The 22,777-nt window shown below is 44.3% G+C and overlaps 1 protein-coding gene across 4 annotated transcripts in view; it reads right to left on the bottom strand.

The window, feature by feature from the left end:
* SEC24D (SEC24 homolog D, COPII coat complex component) overlaps positions 1-14,136 on the bottom strand; it is a 112,217-nt gene extending 98,081 nt beyond the window's left edge. For 2 of the 4 annotated variants that reach the window (XM_043871421.1, XM_043871424.1), the window contains exons 1-3: positions 13,946-14,136; positions 11,615-11,773; positions 2,504-2,633 (exon numbers count right to left, since the gene is read on the bottom strand). In XM_043871421.1, coding sequence (XP_043727356.1) covers positions 2,504-2,633; positions 11,615-11,732 — 248 coding nt within the window. In that variant the 5' untranslated portion in view covers positions 11,733-11,773; positions 13,946-14,136. Of the gene's footprint in view, positions 1-2,503; positions 2,634-11,614; positions 11,774-13,175; positions 13,317-13,465; positions 13,487-13,945 lie in introns of those variants that run through there. The other 2 variants (XM_043871422.1, XM_043871423.1) reach the window with 2 other exon arrangements.
* Between the last annotated feature and the right edge of the window lie 8,641 nt (positions 14,137-22,777).

Here is a 22,777-nt window from a genome sequence, read left to right as displayed (position 1 = left end):
CCCCTAAGCAGAGCTCCCTGCGGTATCCAGTAGGTCCTTCTTCGGTTATTCATGCACAGCAGTGCGTACATGTCAACCCCAAACTCCCTAACTATCCCTTACCCCCATCCTTCCCCACCGTCAACCATAAATTCAGTGTCTATAGCTCCTTTTTCAGCCTTTAATTCAGTGTAAGCTGAAGCAACGGAACAGTACAGGAGGAGAAAGAGATGGGGCAAAATCTGTCAGTGTCTCCCTAGGAATCACAACACAGGCAGATTCCTCAACTGAGCCGTGAGAGGCAGCTACCCTGAGCTAGCAGGCAGGGCAAGCAACAGACCAGAGACTTTCCAAATCCCGTGGAGCGGGTGTTGATAACGGCTAATGCACATTGCCTTTCATGGGCGCTGTGCGAGGTTCTCTGCACGGACTAATGACCAAAATCCTCACCAGCACATCTTTACTGTTACACCTGTGATTAGGAAACCAAGGCACGCAGAGGCGGAGTAACTTGTCCAGCCAGAACTGCCTGAGCCACGAGGATCGCACACGCCCGACCTTAGGCTCTGCTACTCATCACTGGCAGACGCCGTGCTGAGCGCACAGCCACGATGCGACTGATGCCAAGTCCGTGATTCACCTGGGCTTCCCCAGTGGCTCAGAGGAGACCCAGGCCAACCCCTGGGTCAGAAAGATCCCCGGGCGAGGAGAACGGCAACCCACTCCAGTGTTCTTGCCTGGAGAATTCCATGGACAGAGGAGCCTGAGGGCTACAGTCCATGGGGCTGCAATGTGTCGGACACAACTGAGTGACTAACACAGACACGTAACCTAATTCAAGAAAACAAGTGGAAACAACCAAAAAGTTCAAAGCAATCTAGGCTATTTCTAGTGACTCAAAATTTAACTTCAAAGTGGCTGTTCTACTTTTGCATTTCTTTAAAAAAATAATCTGACCTGCTTGACAGTTCACAACAATGTACTTCTCCAGAACTTCTCCCCTCTATTCAGGACTGAGAATTCTATTTCCTCATTGTACAAGTGAGGAAAAGGAGATCTAAAGGCCTAGGAATGTCTCCAGAATCACAAGGCTAATGAACCAGAGGTAGCATCTGGGTTCAACCTTTGTGTCCTCCCCTCAGGCCCCGCTGCTACACTGTTGAGACTGGGGGCCGGAGGGGCAGGTCCTGAATTGGGGCCTTGGACTTCTCGCTCCTTGTTCAAAGCACAATCCCATGGAAAGCAAATTACTTAGACTCACTCATCCAGTGATCCCTACAATAACCTTCACTGCATCTCAGAGCTACCATTTCAATGGAAAATGTTATCAGAACAAGAACCAGGAGATGACGGCCTCATGAATGCCCTGTCAGTGATGATTTAAAATGTGCCAGAGGGAGCTTCCCCATCAACAGGGACTAGGTCTCCTTGAAAGGGTGACCCAAGGACCTCACCATCGGCAGGGTCCAGAGTCCTCCAGAGGGCCTACTTCCCCCCCAACCCCAACCCTGCAGCCTGACAACCTAGGAAGGAACCTGGGAAACAAAGCCTCTGGGTAATCACTGAACAAATTCCAACGTGAACACTGTCTACCACTCAGCACGGGGATTCTCAACAGCAACACCTCCCAGGACACATGACTCCAGCCGGGAAGGTGTGAGGTGGGTCCCCCCCAGGGCACAGTCCCAAGGGGTTGCGGGGCTCCCAGCACGTCCCCCATCTCACACCTTGGCTTCTCCAGGCCCGCCTCCCACTTCTCCCTTCCTTAATTTATAAACACAAACAGACTGATTTCCCGGGTTGTCTTTAGTATCCCCCCGCCTTTCGAGAGTCCTGCACTGGCATCCGTGTGCCTTCCACATCAAATCCACAGTCTTCACCACTGGCCGCAATCTAATTTAATTTTTTAAGTATTTATTCAGCACCTACTGGCACTGAACTCAGTTCTGTAAAGGACTTAAGAGAACAGATGATTTAAAATTTCACTGGAGAACATAAACCACAGACATCTGAAGGAATTAGAGATTAATACAAAACACTGAGGTGAACATGGGCTTCCCTGGTGGCTAAGTGCTACAGAACTGACCTGCCAATGCAGGAGACGTGGGTTCAATCCCTGGGTTGGGAAGATCCCCTGGAGAAGGAAATGGAAATCCACTCCAGTATTCTTGCCTGAGAAATCCCATGGACTGAGGAGACTGGTGGATAGAGTCCATGGGGTTGCAGAGTTGGGCACAATTTAGCAACTGAGCATGCATACACAGACGATGAATATAACTCCAAACTAAAAGCTACTGACACAAGTAATTTTCATTATTTTTTTAACAGTATTGGTACTTTATTTATTAGTACTGGTATTTCAATGTCCTAACTTTTGTAAACGCTTTGTTTCCTGACAGTTTACCAGTAGATCCTTTCGAGGCATCAAGAGGTCAAAGTTTCCATCGACAAACCTGCACGTGCAGAAGGGACCCGTGAGACGATTTCGGTAGATTACACAGATGGGGGTTGGACTCCAGCTCACCTTTGTGGAGGAGGACCTTGCGCATGAGCTCCGTTCTGGCCAAACTGGTGGGGTCCAGGAGGCGGATGGCCCTGAGGCAACATCCCCCCAGGGGGAGCCGCCCCCAGGGGCCCTGCCGGCTTTATCATGCCTGCAAGGGAAGGACAGGAGCTCAGAAGAGGGTGAACGTGCAGGGAGACAGGACACGGAGGTAACAGGTCAAAAGTGGAAAACGAGGGGCGGAGGGGAAGAACGGGTGAGAACAGGCTCTCCTCCACACCTGCCTTCACCAGCACAGACTCACCCACTCCGGGCTGCAGCATCCCTGTCTGACCGCCAGCGACAGGAGCATAGGCATCACTTTAACGCTAACCAGAAACTAAGACAGAAGCAAACCTTTGTGTCTGGGAGAGAGGCACCCAGACAGAAACACACTGTCAGATAAAGACTGCTAGAGCACACACTGCAATAGGCCGCTGGGGATCAGACTACAAATCTGGGGAGGAAACAGCATGGGGAGTCACAAAGCATAGTAATTCTAACTACAGGGAAGGACCTCTGAAGACGCCCGAGGTTATAGCATGAGGAAAGTGCATGGAGAACAGCATCTGTTTCTCCCACGGATCCAGGGCACGGACCTCAGAGCTGGTAATTTTTCCAGGATTCCACGGGCTGGGTGATAAACAGCTGAGGGGCTGCTCATGTCACCCCAGCTTCTCACACAAACTACGAGACCACACGTGATGGGGATGCTCCCAGCAGTGCCCGTTTTAATTTACAAGCATCTCTTCTGCAACGGAGATCTTTAAAAGTTTCTCTTTAAAGCTGTTCTCAAACATTTTTTCTCTCCTTCTTCTAGAGAAATGGTGGGACAGGAGACAAATCACTGAGCTTGGGTTAGAGCAGTGTGATGCCCCATCCAGCCATGCTGGGCAAGAAGTTTATCTCTGTGGGCCTCAGTTTCCCCTCACTGCAGAAGGAAAGGTTCAGACTTGATTGCTTGTGACACCCCTTTCAGACTTCAAAAAAAGAGAGAGAGAGAGAAAGTACATTTCTTCTATGTGTTGTCCCTACTTCCATTCTGCTTGTTTTTGCTCCAGACCTTTCAACGTTTTTTCTTCTAATTTTTATTGGAGTATAGTCTGTTTACTATGTTGTGGTAGTTTCAACAGCACAGCAAAGTGAATCGCTTACTATACATACACCCACTCTTTTTTTAGATACTTTCCCCATTAGACCATTACAGAATACAGTAGAGTTCCCTGTGCTATAGAGTAGACCCTTACTAGTCACCTATTTTCTATAGAGTAGAGTATACATGTCAGTCCCAGTCTCCCAGCTTATCCCGCCCCTGCCTTCTGGTAACCACAGGTTTGCCTTCTCCCACGTGCTTCACTTTGACCCCCTTTTCCTCTCTGGCACCATCACCAGTGACCTCCTGGCTGCCCTGTGTGAGCTCTTCCATTTGACCACACGACGGTATTTCATACTCAACGGTTCCTTTCTTCTTTCATCTTCCGAGAAAGCTTATTCCCTTAGAGAGTAAGGAAAGTGACTCAACGACCCTACAGTGGCCCAGGAAGAATTTCTTATGTGGTCATCACAACCCTCTGAGGGGCATGCTCTCAGATGCCTGGGTAATCCAGAATGAAACACGGCCAGGGAAGTAGTAGTATTCATGAACAATATTAGTGAGAATTATACAAAGGTTTCTTTTCTTAAAACTGAATTCCTCAAACTTAAGAAAAAATTTATATTAACTTTACCATCACAGTTTATTTAGCCATTTTCCATAAACCAAGAACAAAAACAACAAATATTATTCTTATTTTTACATACAGTTTATACCTCAAATCCAGCAGAGTTAGAAAAACAGGAGACTTACAGCCACGCAGACTGGAGTCTGCATTCTTCCTGTATCACTAAACACCTGTGACCCTAAAAAGATACTTTTTTCTTTCAGAACCTAAACTTTTAACACTATACCATGGCAACAGTGTCCCCTGTCTCTGTGGATCATTCTGAGAATTAAACTAGGTAATGGGCATAGGAGCATCCAGAACAATGCCAGATAAATAAAGGGAATCTCCCAAGAAATCTTAGTTTCCTCACCCTGGTCATACCCTTTGCTCCCTTTTTTTTCAAGGATTTATCAATATATTCTAACAAGATACATATATCATAATTATATGCACTCCTGTATTTTCATTCTTAAAACATTATTTTGGATAAAAATAGAAAATCTACAATACTAGCGCTAATGCAATAATAATTAAAGGCATTACAAGAAACCAAAGATATTCTCATTCCTCAAATAGGTAAGCAAACAGCAGTTTCATGGCAACCCTCACACAGCACCAAAAACTAGTTCTCGGAGCTACTCATGTACTGGTATTTTCATGTGTACATGAGATGCACATATTTATAAACCTGTTTCTAAAAACCAAACCAAACCAAAAACAGTTCTTACACACTCAAGCAGAAATGTCTCACAGAAATCTTACTAAAAGATTCTTTCCCTTTTATTTTTGGAAATCAACTCGGTAGCAATGATTCAAATTCATTCTTGTTCAACATACACTCAATGTGCCTCTAAGGCACTTGGAGCTCTTAGGGAAGAGACAGCCATGTAAACAATTACAGCGCCTGGGGACAAGAGTAAAACGCAGAGGAACGACCTGACACTTCCCATGGGAATCCAGAAAAGTTCAGAGAGGAAGGCCTGCTCGAGCTGAATCCTGAAGAACCGGCAGGAGCTCTTAGCACAGAGATAGGACAGGGGATTCCAGGCAGGAGGCAAAGCTTAAGTGAAGATCTGAGAGAACGGGGTGTGATCAGGCAAAAGGCGAAGTGTCGGCAGACGGTGTGGGGAGTGGCCAGAGCAGAGGCTGTCCAGGTTGGCTGGGGTCAGACTACAAAGTCCTGGGGGCCATTTGGACTCTATTCTCAGGGCAAAGGAAACCAGTATCACTATTATCTGCAAAGTCATAGTCTTTGGTCACATACCTGGCATTTTCATAAGTGATCAGAAACAAAGAGAAATCAGGTTATGTGAATTTCAGTATGAGAATTTTAATAGGAAAGCAAAACCATACCATGAGAAAGATCTAACTATGCTTATGCTCTCTTGAGGAGGGTGAAAGAAGAGAGTGAAAAAGCTTGCTTAAGACTCAACATTCATAAAACTAAGATCAGGGGATCCGGTCCCATCACTTCATGGCAATTAGATGGAGAGAAAGTGGAAACAGTGACAGATTTTATTTTCTTGGACTCCAAAATCACTGCAGATGGTGACTGCAGCCTTGAAATTAAAAGATGTTTGCTCCTTGGAAGAAAAGCTATGATGAATCTAGACAGCATATTAAAAAGCAGAGACATCACTTTGCCAAAAAAGGTCCGCCTAGCCAAAGATATGGTTTTTCCAGCAGTCATGTATGGATGTGAGAGTTGGACCATAAAAAAGGCTGAGCAGCAAAGAACTGATGCTTTCAAATTGTGGAGAAGACTCTTGAAAGTTCCTTGGACAGCAAAGAGATGAAACCAGTCAATCCTAAAGGAAATCGGTCCTGAATATTCATTGGAAGGACTGATGCTGAAGCTGAAGCTCCAATAGTTTGCCTACCTGATGCAAAAAGCCAGTTCTCTGGAAAAGACCCTGATGCTGGAAAAGATTGAGGGCAAGAGGAGAAGGGGGCAGCAGAGGATTAGATGGTTAGATGGCATTGCTGACTCAATGGACATGAGTTTGAGCAAGCTCTGGGAGACAGTGAAGGACAGGGAAGCCTAAAGTGCTGCAGTCCATGGGGTCACAAAGAGTCAGACATGGCTGAGTGACTGAACAACAATGCCCAAAGAAAAATAGCTAAAATCATAAACTGGCCTTTAATGCAATGACATTTTTTACAGACTAGCTTACACAATACCAAATCTAATTCCTTTCTGGCTTGCCTTTCCATGTGGTCCTGAGCTGGAAAGATGGAATCTCCGTTTCTTAGACTCCCTTACAGACTGGGCTGCCATGTGCTCTAGTGACGGCTCCCAAGTAGAAAGGCAATGCTTACTGGATGTTGGCTCCATGACCGTAGAGTCGCCTGGTTCTCTGACTCTACTATTCTCTTAGCTTCCTGATACCCTTTTACAGATGTTTTTCTAGACTGATCTCTGACCAAAACAACATCGCAGGAAAGCGTATCTTGGATTTGGCCCTGGATCTGACAAACTGAAACCAAAATTAAAAACCATTTGAGAAAGGAAGAAGTTTATCTAAAATAAACAAACTCCCTACTATGTGGGCCGAACCATAATGACTCATTGCTAAGGTGCTGTGGCTGGTGCTATTCCTACAAGAGTTCACCATTTATTAGAAGCCTCACCACAGCCCCCGGTTCCAGGACATCAACAGTTCCTGCTGCTCAGCTTCTAGACAAGTGGTCCTCCACCAAGGGTGATGCTGCTCCTGAAGGGACACTTGGCAAGGTCTAAGACTTTTGGTTTCTACGTCTTGGGGCCAGGGGTGGGAGTAGAAGAGGGACCACTGCTATCTGATGATGGGTAGAAGCCAAGGATGCTATTAGAGGCCCTAGGATGCACAGCACGGCCTCCCCCACAACAAAGAATTAGCTGACCCCAAATGTCAACAATGCTGAGGACCCGAAACTGTGCTCCAGAAAGCAGTGTGCCCGCTGATTCCCTGCTCACACTCTTTCCAATGTGGACTATAACTAAACAATATACGTGACCCTTCCCAGCTTAAGATGCTTCACTGCACCCTACTGTCCTGAGAGCCACGGTGAACCTCCTGCAGGTCCGCAAAAGTGTCACCTCTCCAACCCCAGGGACCTGCCTCCCTATTTGGCCGACCCTCACTCATCTTTCAGGTTCTTCCTTCCAGGAAGAGTCCCTTCATCCGTAAGCCTTGGTTAGGTGCCCCTGCTGTGAGCTTCCATTCCACCCTCTACTTCCTCAAAACGGTGTTTCCCCTGCATTGTCACTGTCCATTTCCTTAATGCACATCCCACTAGACAAGTCCGTACTATAAGGACGGAGCTTGGGTTCATTTTACTCGGTGTTGCATCGCCACAGGTATTTTGCTTACCAAATAAACCTGCTGCATGGTTACTGCACAGGACTAGCATCACATAACAGGCACAAAGGACAGTGTGGTATGTAAGAAATAGAACCAAGACGGGGCGCTGGCCAGATCCATGGTAGAACAGACAGTTCAAGGAGCTACAGCCAAGTTCTCTGAGTCTGTCACCAAAAAAAAAAAAAAAACTAGAAAAGAAGAAGGTACGTGATGACTGAAGACTAAGAGATCTAAGGTCATTCAGCACAGAGAAAGATAGGCTCAGGTAATTTAGTGACAGTTTTAAATCATTAAACAAATATACCACAATTTACAGAAAGGTATGTACACAGACAGAGTCTGATGGCCTGGTATCTGAGAACTGATAAGGACAAAGAGGTTGAAGTTAAAGCATGAAGGATCTAATCCAACAAATGGTGTTTTACCACTGGTGAACACCTGAGTACTCTGCTGATGAATGCAGCAGCTGGTCGTTCACTCATTTCTTGAATGAGCACTGTGTGAGGACCTTTTGAACTGTTCAGGCACACACAGTGTGGTAACTGGCAGCAAAGCCACAAAGGGCTTGGAGAACACAGGAGAAGAGGATCTAGGAATAAGCTTGAGGAAGAACAGGAAGTGGTCAGAAATGTCAGCAAGACCCACAGGTGAACCGAGTCTGCAGGAGGAGGCTAGGGCACACGCTAGGGGAAGGACGGGGTGGAGGCGCTGACCGGAGGCACAGACCAGCTTTATGCAGGTGCCAGAAAGGTCTGAAGCAGAAGAAAGTCAGAATCAGATTTGCAGGCTATAAAAGTCCCTCCAGCACAGACCACCTCAGCTTCCTGAGAAACCTAAATGCAGGTCAAGAAGCAACAGTTAGAACCGGACAAGGAACAACAGGCTGGTTCCAAATTAGGAAAGGAGTACTTCAAGGCTGTATATTGTCATCCTGCTTATTTAACTTACATGCAGAGTACATAATAAGAAACGCAGGGCTGGATGAATCACCAGTTGGAATCTAGATTGCCAGGAGAAATATCAATAACCTCAGATATGCAGATGACACCACACGGCAGAAAGGGAAGAGGAAATGAAGAGCTTCTTGATGAAAGTGAAAGAAGAGAGTGAAAAAGCTGGCTTAAAGCTCAACATTCAGAAAACTAAGATCATGACATCCAGGCTGATCACTTCATGGCAAATAGATAGGGAAACAGTGGAAACAGTGACAGACTTTATTTTTGAGGGCTCCAAAATAACTGCAGATGGTGACTGCAGCCATGAAATTAAAAGATGCTTGCTCCTTGGAAGAAAAGCTATGACCAACCGAGACAGCATATTAAAGCACAGAGACATTACTTTGCCGACAAAGGTCCGCCTAGTCAAAGCTATGGTTTTTCCAGTAGCCATATATGGATGTGAGAGTTGGACCATAAAGAAAGCTGAGTGCCGAAGAATTGATACTTTTGAACTGTGGTGTTGGAGAAGACTCTTGAGAGTCCCTTGGACTGCAAGAAAATCAAACTAGTCAATTGTAAAGAAAATCAGTCTTGAATGTTCATTGGAAGGACTGATGCTGAAGTTGAAGCCCCAGTACTTTGGCCACCTGATGAGAAGAACTGACTCATTGGAAAAGACCCTGAAGCTGGGAAAGACTGAAGGCAGGAGGAGAAGGGGAAGACAGAGGATGAGATGGTTGGATGGCATCACCGACTCAGTGGACATGAATGAGTTTGAACAGGCTTCAGGAGTTGGTGATGGACAGGGAATACTGGCGTGCTGCAGCCCATGGGTTCTCAAAGAGTTGTACATGATGAGTGACTGAATGAACGGAACACAGGACTGGACTGTTTGGAGAAAGGCTGGAGAGAGGATGCGGTTAGGAGACGTTAGTCATCCAGGTGAGAGGTGATGGCTGGAGCAAGAATAGTGACTACTGGGTAGAAAGGAGGAAGCAGGTAGAAAAGATTTTCAATTACCCCCAAAAGAATCTGGATTATAGAAGGTAAAAGGGAGAGACTTTTTAAAATAGTGAAAAGTTCTATTTAGGTAGCTGAATGAATGATAGCTGCTCGGTGAGTATGGAATGCCAGAAAAAACATGCTTTATGAAAAAATATACTGAGTTATTTTGGACATGATGAGTTTGATATATCCATGTAAACAGGTTGGCAACTGAAAATACAGATCTGGAGCTTAAGAAAGTCATCTGGGCTGGCTGAGAGACCAGCCCTTCATATGGAATAACACAGTTAAGGGAAAAATCTACAGTGAGGGGGGAAGAAGAGTGAAGTCAGAACAGAGAAGCAGAATCAGCACCACATAAGGGTCATGTGGGGAAGTGGGAACCCCTGAGAGGAGCTGTCCAGAAAGCCACCAAGAAAATTAACGAAAGGACAGTGTCATTGAAACCAAAGCAAAAAAGAGTTCTGTACAGACAAAAGCAGTAAACGGTGTCAAATTCAAGAGCACAAGACAGTGTTTCTGCCTGTGGTAACAGGAGGTCACTAGCAACCCTAGTGGGAGAAGGGGAAGGCTGGACGGGGCCCAGGCGATGGGGCAGGGAATACACCGAGCCGGGGAGAGCCGCGAGGCAAGGGTGGGTGTGAGGGAGTAGGCTGAGGACTTGTTTAAGAGATGGCTGCAAAGAGAAGGCGGAAAAGTGAGGAACACTGAACGTTTCACTTAGGTGTCTATTCAAGTTTGCTGCTGTCTTCTCGAGGGACCCCCGGTGTGAATCCCAGTTACACCACCAGCTCTGTACTTTGGATAAATCATGGTATTTCAGACATCCAGTTTTCTTAGCTGCCAAATAGGGCTAATAATCTACTGAACAGCATTGAATGACGGTTAAAGAAAATTATACACATAATTCTTTTAGGACCAGCTTATGATACATGGTAAGCAGTCAAAAAAAGAGTAATGCATAATTATCATTATATATAAATGCTGAGGGGGAATGAACCACCAGACAGAAAAGAAACTGGAGAAAGATGGGTTAAATGGTTCCAAAGGACCCAGATCTAGAAATGTCATGGGGAGGACTGAACCCGGACAAGATGACGATGCCTCAGCTGGAGGTTTTTAAAACCTGGACTAAGTCAGAAGAGTGACTTCCCACAGGAAATTCAGTCTCACAGCATCTTCTGCAGCAACTGTGCGTGGCTGCTAGCATCAAGGCTCCCCAGAGGCTTTCCTCACCCCTAGCTGACTCTGCAATCCACACAAGCTACCCAGCAAGGCCTGGATCCTATATCCCTGAGTCAGTCCTAGTAAACCTCAAGAGATACTCAATTATTTACACACAGCCCTGTTTCCCCAAGGATTTGAGTGGATTCCTCAGAAGTCCCAAGAACTGCCTTTCACAAATGTTTTTAGGGAATCTGGGGTCATCAGCACTGAAACAAGCTATTATTAGCCTCCCTGCTGACCCTGAAACTTGGCGCCTCAGGGCAGCCCCTTGAAAAAGGGAGGTGATCTTACTACGTCAGCTGCCATGAGAGCAACAGGAGTCCCACTCCATGACTCCTCCCACCTCTGCTCCAAAAACCAAGATTCCTTGCTGGGTACCATATTAGGGCAACCAATATTATTCAGTGACTTTACAGCAAGACCATGTTTTTCTTACTATTATCATCACTGACTAAACTTCAGCATACAAATCTAATGAGATTTTTTCAATATTAGTTAGTGTATGTATATATTCAACATACATATATTTAGTATATAGTGTATATACATATGCACATGTATGTGTATGTATATATAATTTGTGGGGGTTTTAGTGTTTGTAATAACCTCACACTACCAGTTAATAGCAAGAGCAAGTCTAACAGTAAAAACAAGACACTCAGGAAGTGTCTTTGTTTTCATCTATATTTAAAAAATAAACTCCCCATGCAAAAACCACAGTGATAAGGCAGGTTTTTCCAAATAATCCTATAAGCTCAAACCACTGCATCGTCTATAATTACCATTCTACTCTTCCAAAGCTGCTCTTTCAGAATATCTTATGTCTCCGAGCTTGAGATTCAATAATCACACATGAGTCAAAATAACGCGCCTTACCTGGTGAAGAAGCTGCATGAGACGGGCCCCCATAGTGCCCATAATGTGGGGTAGAAAGGCCAATTCCAGGCTGGGGCTGAGAATAGGGAGGTGTAGCCACATAACCTTGCTGGCTCATTATTAAAATATCATTCCAAGGAACAGTTCTATAAAAGAACCCTGGAACAGAAGGAAAAAGAAAAAACATCAACGCGAGAGTTTGAGTCACTTAATGTTATTAAAAACATAAACACTGTTAACAAATGTTTATGATAGTCTGAAGAACGGTACAGTTATCAAGTGCACGAGACAGGTTCATATCAAACAATACCACTTTTCCCCTAAAACGGCTCTAACCACAGCTCTATGGAACTCAGTAACTCACTTCCATAGCCCTAGGCAAATGCACAGGCATTAAATCCTGAATACCAGCTGCCAATCCCTCTTCCATTGTAAGCCTAAATGGTGTCACAGAGACTTTGTCTCTCATAAATGTACCTACTGTCTTCGTGCCTTTTGTTTCCATGGCCCTGTTTCAGCATAGAGCACGTCACTGGCAATAACCACGTCACTGACTGACCAGCAGACTCGCCAGTAGCCTGAAATCGGATGTTTTGACTTGTGTCATTTTAGTGCTATCCTAACTAGTAACTTTAACCAGGCAGTTAGGATAAAAAGGGAAAAAAAGTCCCACAGATATAGTAGAAAATAAGTTGATAATGGACTGATTTTACAAGTCATATATTGAGGAAGCCAAGTGGCAGCCTACAACTATTTGACAGCTGTCAGTGGTTTCTCAGGCAAAGATGACAGACTTTTCTTCTGTTTTAAATACCACACCTCTAAGAATACATGCACATATATTTAAACAATGAAGGGGAAAAGTCCAATTGCACATGTGTTTAAGCACACACGCACAACTCACAAATACAATAGGTCCATCTTGATTCTACTCAGAACCAAAACATCAACATGTTTTAAAGCTGACATTTTCTCCAGGTTTCATAAAAGAGACATTTCATAGAACTAGTCTTAAAAAGAAAAGTTGGACAAAGCTCTGAATCCCAGCAAGAGAAGTGGGTTTACACTACACGTCTGCTCATACTTAGCTGTGTGACACAGAATAAGCGGAAGAACCTCTCGGAGCGTCAGTTCTCTCTTACAAAATGAAGCTTCTAAAGCCTTTCCAGATAAAAAAACAATTCTACAATTTCTTTCCACTTTCTCCACCCAGCACTGGAATATTTTTCCTTTTGCTATTTTATGATGCTATCTTTTAAACTATAAGGTCAGTGAAACCGGCTAAGGTTTGAAACATATTCAGGAAACTGCATTCATTTGGTTTCAATTTCATGTTAAACTATACGATTCCAAAATGAAAGCAACTGGAGTAAAAATACTGTAAGATCACTTTATTCTCCTTGGAAGCGGAGATCTAAAGAAGAGGAGTGATAGGCCCCTGGGTCCACTGTGTGACTGCACACATCTTCCCTCCTCCCACTTAGCGGAGACAGACGTGGCAGCCTGAGCTTGGGTCAAGCTCATCCAACCAAGCGCATATAGGAAGTCAGCAGCAACACACCTACGCAGCAGCCTGTTGCTGAGTGACAGACGAAAGGCAGGGATGTTCGCTGCAAAGAGCAGGAAGCAGCTGGGTCCCTCTTCACTGGTCCTGGCAGGAATCTGCTTCCTCACTCAACCCAGCCTGCCACGTCAAACTTCCTCACGCTGGAGCACCAAGTTACAGAAGCCTGACTCAGCTTCAAGCGGCAACATGGCAGAAAGCCACTTGGCACGAGCAGGCCGAGCCTCAAAATCTGGGATTCCAAGCCCAGGACAACCCCCCGCCCGCTGTCACCCGACCGTGCTCACCAGATGCACGTCTTAGCCCGGACCCAGCTGCGATTCGGACAAATCAGTTTCACTATCAGGCTGTCCTGAAGCTTGAAGATACATTTGCCATTATCACAAAATGAGTATTTCCAGCATTCCCTCCCTCCAAGGAAGGGGAAATTAAGTTGATACAGAGATCAGAAAACCGCGGGCAGTAACGCTGGAATACCGTGGCTACTGAGGACCCTAACCAGGGAGTTTCAGCATCCCCAGACACAAAGATAGGGGCGCAGGGGCGGGTAAAAAATGCCCACGCCCACCGCCCCCCGCCCCCAGTATTAAACTACAAGAAAGGGCTGAAGGAGCAAAGCAGGAGGTCTCCTCCGCTGCCCCGCCACGCGTGGGCATCCCGCCTCTCGCCACCGCCCCACCGCACCCCCAGCCTGGCACCGCACCCCGCCACAACTGTGTCTGGGGAAGGGTCCCGCCGCAGCGCAGCCAGGCTGGGCGCGGCATTACCTGCTCGGCGCCCGCCCGCCGCCGGGCTCTGCCCCCACTGCCGGCTGCCCGGTGACCCCGCTCCCGCGGCGGCCGCTGCTCCCGCCGCGCCTCGCCTCGCCTCGCCTCGCGCCGGCGTCCCCGCAGGCTGGTCTCGCTCGCCGAGTTGCTGGAACTGCCACGTCAAAGCCTCTCCCGGCGGCGCGCCCCCGGCGCCGGGCTCCGACCGGCGGCCGCGCTCCCGGCGGCGCGCGCGCACAGACGCGGCGGGGCGGGGCGGGGGCGGCTCCCGCCGCCCGGCGCGGCGCGCGCACCGGCTGCTCGTCCTCCTCTCTTTTCTCGTTTCTCCCCTTCCTGTTCTGTGTGTTGGTTCGTTTCCCTCCAGCAGGTCAAAGATATTAACGCTGTGGCTAAATTAGAGCCACATTTTCACCGTGGAATCCCGTAGGAAGGAGGGAGTTTGTATTGAGGGTGCATTCATTCATTCAACAGGTTGCAGGTTCAGCTGTTCATTCAGTACGTATTACTTGAGTCATAATAATATTTACTGGTAACAAGGATGCTTATAATAATATTTACTAGGATATTTTGGGTACCGCACTGCAGACATGGGAAGGTACACGCTTCGGGATCTCGAAGATACTGCAGTCTACAGGCGAATCTGGCACTTTACAGAGACTTGATGACTCACTCCGCGTTGCCCTCACTACAGAGGAAGGAACGCCCAAAGCATTCAGCGCGCCCAAGTCAGCGCGGCGCAAAAACGGAGGAAAGGACGTCCCAGCTAAAAGTATGGGAGGAGGGGTCTTCACCAAAGCTAGGATTGCTAGATTTCTGTGTATTTCTTCAACGAATGTCTACATATCCGTTGTCTGTAAAGTAGGATGGCTGATTCCACCCCCAAAACAGGGATCGCTACATGTTTAAGCACTCAAGAGTTATGAGAGACAGATGAGAAAGGCAACCTATGTGAGACGTGGAACTTGACCTCTCTCTGTAACCTTAAAAATCAGTACCATCTGGCTGCTTTCTCACAACCCCCCACTGCTAAATAGGCCTTCAGCCAATCCAAGACTTGGTGTAGCTATCACTTTGCTCAAACTTAGAAAAGGACCACCAGACCAATGTTTTGTTTTCAATATACACTTTCTTCTGGGCAACAAGAAAGTGAAAGCGACTTGACAAATTCCTTTTACTGATGATATGCTTAGGTAAAAACTTGCGTGAGCATGATGCTTCTGCTGAAATGCTCCATGAGTTTGGCAGGCATTTTATGTTGTTCCAGCGTAGTGAAGACCAATGGTCCCTTTCCCCATTTTACTTTTGTAAGATGTTAAGGTGTGGTTAACCTGGCTGAACCTGCCTACATCCAGTTCAACACTGGTCAGGTTTGAAAAATCTACAATGAAAATTTTGTTTTACATTAGGTTTCTTATAGTCTCAATATGATGGAAATATCTGATGGAGTTTAGGAAGCTCTACCTAAGCTGAAGCAGTGCAATTTGTAAAAGCAATTTAAAAAAAAAGTTTTCATATCACAACCATGTCACAATGTAGGAGAGAATCACTTGGAAATGGGAACACAGTGATAACTTGGTTAGCTTGCAGCTCCTGTAAAACCACAAAATTTGGATTTGTACATTTGATCTCTCCCCTTGCTCAGGGCACCAGAAACAATTTGCGGTTTCAGTTCTACAGTTTTGAATTCCTAACTATTTAAAGCTGGGAAGAATTTGAGAGAGATTGATATTCAACCAAATATTTAGTGAGGACTGAATTCAACCCAATCATTTTGTTGATTAAAAAACTGAGGCTTGGGAAATGCAAATGACTTACTAATCTTAAGAGTCAGTTGGAAGTCATGCCTTCTGATTCTAATTCCAAAGTTCTTTTCACCATATACTCTTCTTTTTGATATTACTCTGATGTCCTATTCTCTATTAACTGGCTCTGCATTTTTCTCATGTTACTGCTTTATATTCAAACTTTCAAATGACTAAAAGAGTAATTAACCACACAAGTCCACCAGTGCCTGTAGTTACTGATCACAAATCTCTTTTTCCCTGTGATACAGATGTCTGGTTTCAGTCCCCCTTCCCTTCTCATGGCCCCTAGTGCCCATGGCTTAAGTGACTAACTTCTTATCTTACTCCTGTGGTTGAGACACTGACCTTCACGAGACCTGAGGGTCAGCCTGGATTCCCAGCCCTCCTGGGTTTCACTTGAGCTATTTCCACCTGAGATCAGCTCTGATGTTCCATATGTAATTAACTTGGTCACCCTGGTAACCATATCCTATTGAAAGGTGAAGTCACAGGGAACGTCTGCGTGCTGGTGTCCTGTGTTCTTAAGGTCTTTCTGTTCTAACTTTAAGGGGAAAAGGAGGAAGAGAGTCAGCTCTGCAAAAGACCATATAGAAAGAAGAAATTTCCTGACAACACTCAAGGTTCTGTCTGATAGGTGGCCTTTGGAAAGTTAGAATTATCATGCTCTAAGCATTTATGTCACTTAAGAAATTTGGAGATTTCTAATTCCAAAGCTACAATTTGAAGAAGCTTTTTATTTAAAAAAGCTGAAATGGTCACGATCTGGACTTTGTTAAATACATGGAAGCATAGTAAATTAGGCCATGTTAAGTAGGGCTGGGGAAAGGGTACATGGTGGGCTAACAACCAATAATAGTAACAATAAAGTTCAGGTGTTCATCATGCCCCAACACCAAGGTATTTCTGGAATTTTTTTTTTAAATAACAGCTTTATTGAGCTATAATTGACTATTACCATAATTTCTACTGATAGATTTGCCTCTGCTGGACCTTTCATATAAATGGAGTCATATAACATGTGGTCCTTTGTGACAATCGTTTTATAAGTTCATTCATGTTGTAGTATGTTTCAGTACTTCTTTTATTGCCAAATAATAGTCCATTGTGTAGATAAAGCAGATTTCATTTATCCATCCATCAATTGATGGACATTTAGGTTTTGTTTTTCTCATTATTTAGTCACTAAGTGGTGTCCTACTCTTTTGTGACTCCATGGACTGTAGCCTGCCAGGCTCCTCTATCCATGAGATTTCCCAGATAAGAATACTGAAGTGGGTTGCCATTTCCTTCTCTAAGGGATTTTCTCAACCCAGGGATCAGACCCCTGTTCCTACCTGCATCTCCAGCTATTATGAATAATTCTGCCATGAACATTTATGTAGAAGTTTTTGTTTGGATATATGTTTTCATTTCTCTTAGAATTTTAATTCTCTAATCAAGTAAACAATGTACTTAAAAAAAAAACCCAGACAGTCTCACTTCAAAGGCTATGCTCTTAGCATATATGCAATGTTGTCACTCTATATGAAATTTTATTTTTAAAATAAAATATGCAATGTCACCCCCCACAAAAAAATTACAACTGAAACCAGTTGAAAATGTAACCCACCAAAGCTGATTCAAGAAGAGACAGAGAAAAATGTGACCCAGGACTTTCACCCCTAGGTAGAATCACTTTGTGAATATCTGAGCATCTTGTTCCAAGTGTCCTGCATCATTGATGGCTTTGGCCACAGAGTGGGCAGTGTGACACTACACCGCCAAATCAGCAAGGCTGGAGCCGAGGGAAAGAGGGGAAAGTTGTGGGACAGGAGGGTCAAGAGGGGAAGGAGATGGTACTTTAGGCCATTTTAAGAACTTGGTTTTTATTCTGATTTTTTTTAAAGGGGTCATTTCAGGTTTAAAACTGAGGAATGACAGGCTATGACTCACTCCCCCCTACCCCCTGTTTTTTATTTTTACTTACATGGAAGGTAGCAGATCTTCATAGAAAATCTGGTGTTTGGCAAACAATGATTTTACAAAGTCTGTGAGATTTTAGGCCTCAGAAATTTATCCTTCAATCATTTGATTTCTAATAAATTTTCTTGATGATGACTAAGGTTTGAGAAGGAATGCAAATATCCCTGTAAAAAAAAACCTACTATAACAATAGGAGGAAAACTGGGTTGTGACGACTGCATGGCCATAGTTCTGCATTCATAGATCACCCCTTACTCATGCCACATTCCTGGTGATTTGATTTTCCAACTGATGAATTAAATGAGATAAGACTGTTTTTATTGCACTGCTTTTCTTGATATAAGCAAAGAAGATATAAGAACAGGCACTTAAGAGGTGCTGCTGCTGCTGCTAAGTCGCTTCAGTCGTGTCCGACTCTGTGCGACCCCACAGACGGCAGCCCACCAGGCTCCCCGCTCCCTGGGATTCTCCAGGCAAGAACACTGGAGTGAGTTGCCATTGCCTTCTCCAACTTAAGAGGTGAAAGAAACCTGATTTTTATGTAACAAAATACTTATAAGGAAGGTACTCTCATCTTCATAACATTAAAATATCATTATATGATATTCTATCACAAATCTTTCCCCTTTTTTGGTATTAAGACTGAATCGAGAAATAAAAAGCACCTGGTAATTCACTAAAATAGTTGTGAAGTAGTAAATAGAAATGGTACTCACAATCTAATTGAAGTCAATGCTTGAATATATGATCATTAATAAGAAGAAATGATTTTCTTTGATTCCTTCCTCAAATCCACTTACTTGATTATCTAGAAAAATAATGCAATTCTATATTGTTAATTACAAATTATAGTATCAGAAATTTAGATCTTGGAATATTATATTTGTGACAGAGACTGCTTTTTTTATACTGTTCATGGGGTTCTCATGGCAAGAATACTGGAGTGGTTTGCCAATCCCTCTTCTGCTGCCAAACCTAGACAGTGTATAAAAAAGCAAAGACATCCCTTTGCTGACAAAGGTCCATCTAGTCAAAGCTATGGTCTTTCCAGTAGTCATTATGGATATGAGAATTAGATCATAAGAAGACTGAGCACTGAAGAATTGATGCTTTTGAACTGTGGTGCTGGAGAAGACTCTGAGAGTCCCTTGGACTGCAAGGAGATCCAACCAGTCCATCCTAAAGAAATCAACCCTGAACTTTCATTGGAAGGGCTGACGCTGAAGCTGAAGCTCCAGTGCTTTGGCCCCCTGATGCAAAGAGCCAACGCTTTGGGAAAGACCTTATGCTGGGAAAGATTGGGGGCAGGAGGAGAAGAGGGTGACAGAGGATGAGATGGTTGAATGGCATCACCGATTCAGTGGACATGAACTTGGACAAACTTTCAGATATTGTGAGAGACACAGAAACCTGGTGTGCTGCAGTCCATGGGGTTGCAGAGTCAGACATGACTTAGCAACTGAACAACCACCACAGAGACTGCTAATTTTTCTGGGATACTCTCCATTCTTATAAGTTTCAGCTGGTGTGTGATTACTTAGCCAAAGATCGCAGCCCCAGCCTTTCTGACAACTGGTTGTCATCTTGTGACTCACTGACCAGAGTGGAGATCACGTGTGCAATTTCTTTGTCTCATCTTTAGACCTTTCATCCTGATTCTTTCACCTTCCTGCAGGCTGAGATGTAGACATGGTAGTGGTCAAGCCAATTAGCCATCTTGATGAGGATAATCCTCTAGGAAAAATTAAAAAAGAAACAAGACAAAAGGAACTCTGGTCCCTGCATATCTCCATGAACCCCATGCTACCTCTGAACTGTTACAGGAGGCAAAAACAAACTCTAGTTGAGCCACTGATTTTGGGTAGAGGGAGGGGACCTCTTCCAACAAATAATTATATGTTTTAAATTAGTATTTTTTAAAAATTAAGTAATATCTATAAATTGTACTATCAGAAATAACAGATAGGCATATATGCTAGAATAACAAAGGGACTATGGATGAGACTGAATTAACTAAATATGCTTTTCGCTTCTCTTCCTTTCACAGCTATTTGTAAGGCCTCCTCAGACAGCCATTTTGCTTTTTTGCATTTCTTTTCCATGGGGATGGTCTTGATCCCTGTCTAATGTACAGTGTCATGAACCTCTGTCCATAGTTCATCAGGCACTCTGTCTATCAGATCTAGTCCCTTAAATCTATTTCTCACTTCCACTGTATAATCATTAAGAGATTTGATTTCGGTCATACCTGAATGGCCTAGTGGTATTCCCACTTTCTTCTATATAAGTCTGAATTTGGCAATAAAGAGTTCATGATCTGAACCACAGTCAGCTCCTGGTCTTGTTTTTGCTGACTGTATAGAGCTTCTCCATCTTTGGCTGCAAAGAATATAATCAATCTGATTTCGGTGTTGACCATCTGGTGAGGTCCATGTGTAGAGTCTTCTCTTGTGTTGCTGGAAGAGGGTGTTTGCTATGATCAGTGTGTTCTCTTGGCAAAACTCTATTAGCCTTTGCCCTGCTTCATTCCATACTCCAAGGCCAAATTTTCCTGTCACTCCAGGTATTTCTTGACTTCCTCCTTTTGCATTCCAGTCTCCTATAATGAAAAGGACATCTTTTTGGGGTGTTAGTTCTACAAGGTCTTGTAGGTCTTCATAGAACCGTTCAATATCAGCTTCTTCAGCATTACTGGTCAGGGCATAAACTTGGATTACAGTGATATTGAATGGTTTGCCTTGGAAATGAACAGAGATCATTCGTCATTTTTGAGCTTGCATACAGGCACTGCATTCAGACTCTTTTGTTGACCATGATGGCTACTCCATTTCTTCTAAGGGATTCTTGCCACAGTAGTAGATATAATGGTCATCTGAGTTAAATTCACCCATTCCAGTTCATTTTAGTTTGCTGATTCCTAAAATGTTGATGTTCACTCTTCCCATCTCCTGTTTGACCACTTCCAATTTGCTTTGATTCATGGACCTAACATTCCAGGTTCCTATGCATATTGCTCTTTACAGCATTGGACCTTGCTTCTATCACCAGTCACATCCACAGCTGGGTGTTGTTTTTGTTTTGGCTGCATCTCTTCATCCTTTATGGAGTTATTGCTCCACTGATCTACAGTAGCATATTGGGTACCAAACGACCTGGGGAGTTCATCTTTCAGTGTCCTTCTATCTTTTTGCCTTTTCATATGTTCATGGGGTTCTCAAGGCAAGAATACTGAGGTGGTTTGCCATTCCCTTCTCCAGTGGACCATGTTTTGTCAGAACTCTCCACCATGATCCATCTGTCTTGGGTGGCCCAACGCGGCATGGCTCATAGTTTCACTGAGTTAGACAAGGCTGTGGTTCATGTGACTAGATTGGTTAGTTTTCTGTGATTGTGGTTTTCAGTCTGTCTGCCCTCTGATGGTAAGAGAAACCCAAGTAAGACGGTAGGTGTTGTGAGAGGGCATCAGAGGGCAGACACACTAAAAACATAATCACAGAAAATTAGCCAATCTGATCACAGGACTACAGTCTTGTCTAACTTAATGACACTAAGCCATGCCGTGTGGGGCCACCCAAGACGGTCGGGTCATGGTGGAGAGGTCTGACAGAATGCGGTCCACTGGAGAAGGGAATGGCAAACCACTTCAGTATTCTTGCCTTGAGAACCCCATGAACAGTATGAGAAGGCAAAATGATCAGATACTGAAAGAGGAACTCCCCAGGTCGGTAGGTGCCCAATATGCTACTGGAGATCAGTGGAGAAATAACTCCAGAAAGAATGAAGGGATGGAGCCAAAGCAAAAACAATACCCAGCTGTGGATGGGACTGGTGATAGAAGCAAGGTCCGATGCTGTAAAGAGCAATACTGCATAGGAACCTGGAATGTTAGGTCCATGAATCAAGGCAAATTGGAAGTGGTCAAACAGGAGATGGAAAGAGTGAACATCGACATTCTAGGAATCAGCGAACTAAAATGGACTGGAATGGGTGAATTTAACTCAGAAGACCATTATATCTATTACTGTGGGCAGGAATCCCTTAGAAGAAATGGGGTACCCATCATAGTCAACAAAAGAGTCCGAAATGCAGTACTTGGATGCAATCTTAAAAACGACGAATGATCTTTGTTTGTTTCAAGGCAAACCATTCAATATCACGATAATCCAAGCCTATGCCCCAACCAGTAACACTGAAGAAGCCAAAGTTAAATGGTTCTATGAAGACCTACAAGACCTTTTAGAACTAACTCCCAAAAAAGATGTCCTTTTCATTATAGGGGACTGGAATGCAAAAGTAGGAAGTCAAGAAATACCTGGAGTGACAGGAAAATTTGGCCTTGGAGTATGGAATGAAGCAGGGCAAAGGCTAATAGAACTTTGCCAAGAGAACGCACTGATCATAGCAAACACCCTCTTCCAGCAACACAAGAGAAGACTCTACACATGGACCTCACCAGATGGTCAACACCGAAATCAGATTGATTATATTCTTTGCAGCCAAAGATGGAGAAGCTCTATACAGTCAGCAAAAACAAGACCAGGAGCTGACTGTGGCTCAGATCATGAACTCCTTATTGCCAAATTCAGACTTAAACTGAAGAAGGTAGGGATAACCACTAGACCATTCAGGTATGACTTAAATCAAAAGCCTTATGAATATACAGTGGAAGTGAGAAATAGATTTAAGGGACTAGATCTGATAGAGAGCCTGATGAAGTATGCACAGAGGTTCGTGACATTGTACAGGAGACAGGGATCAAGACCATCCCTATCGAAAAGAAATGCAAAAAGACAAAATGGTTGTCTGAGGAGACCTTACAAATAGCTGTGAAAGGAAGAGAAGCTAAAAGCAAAGGAGAAAAGGAAAGAGATACCCATTTGAATGCAGAGTTCCAAAGAATAGCCAGGAGAGACAAGAAAGCCTTCCTCAGCGATCAATGCACAGAAATGGAGGAAAACAACAGAATGGGAAAGACTAGAGACCTCTTCAAGAAAATTAGAGATACCAAGGGAACATTTCATGCAAAAATGGGCTCAATAAAGGACAGAAATGGTATCGACCTAAC

Source organism: Cervus elaphus, chromosome 17, assembly GCF_910594005.1.
Source record: "Cervus elaphus chromosome 17, mCerEla1.1, whole genome shotgun sequence".
NCBI lineage: Eukaryota > Metazoa > Chordata > Mammalia > Artiodactyla > Cervidae > Cervus > Cervus elaphus.
The sequence above is the reverse complement of the archived record's forward strand: the minus strand, read 5'-3'. Positions and strand labels throughout refer to the sequence as shown.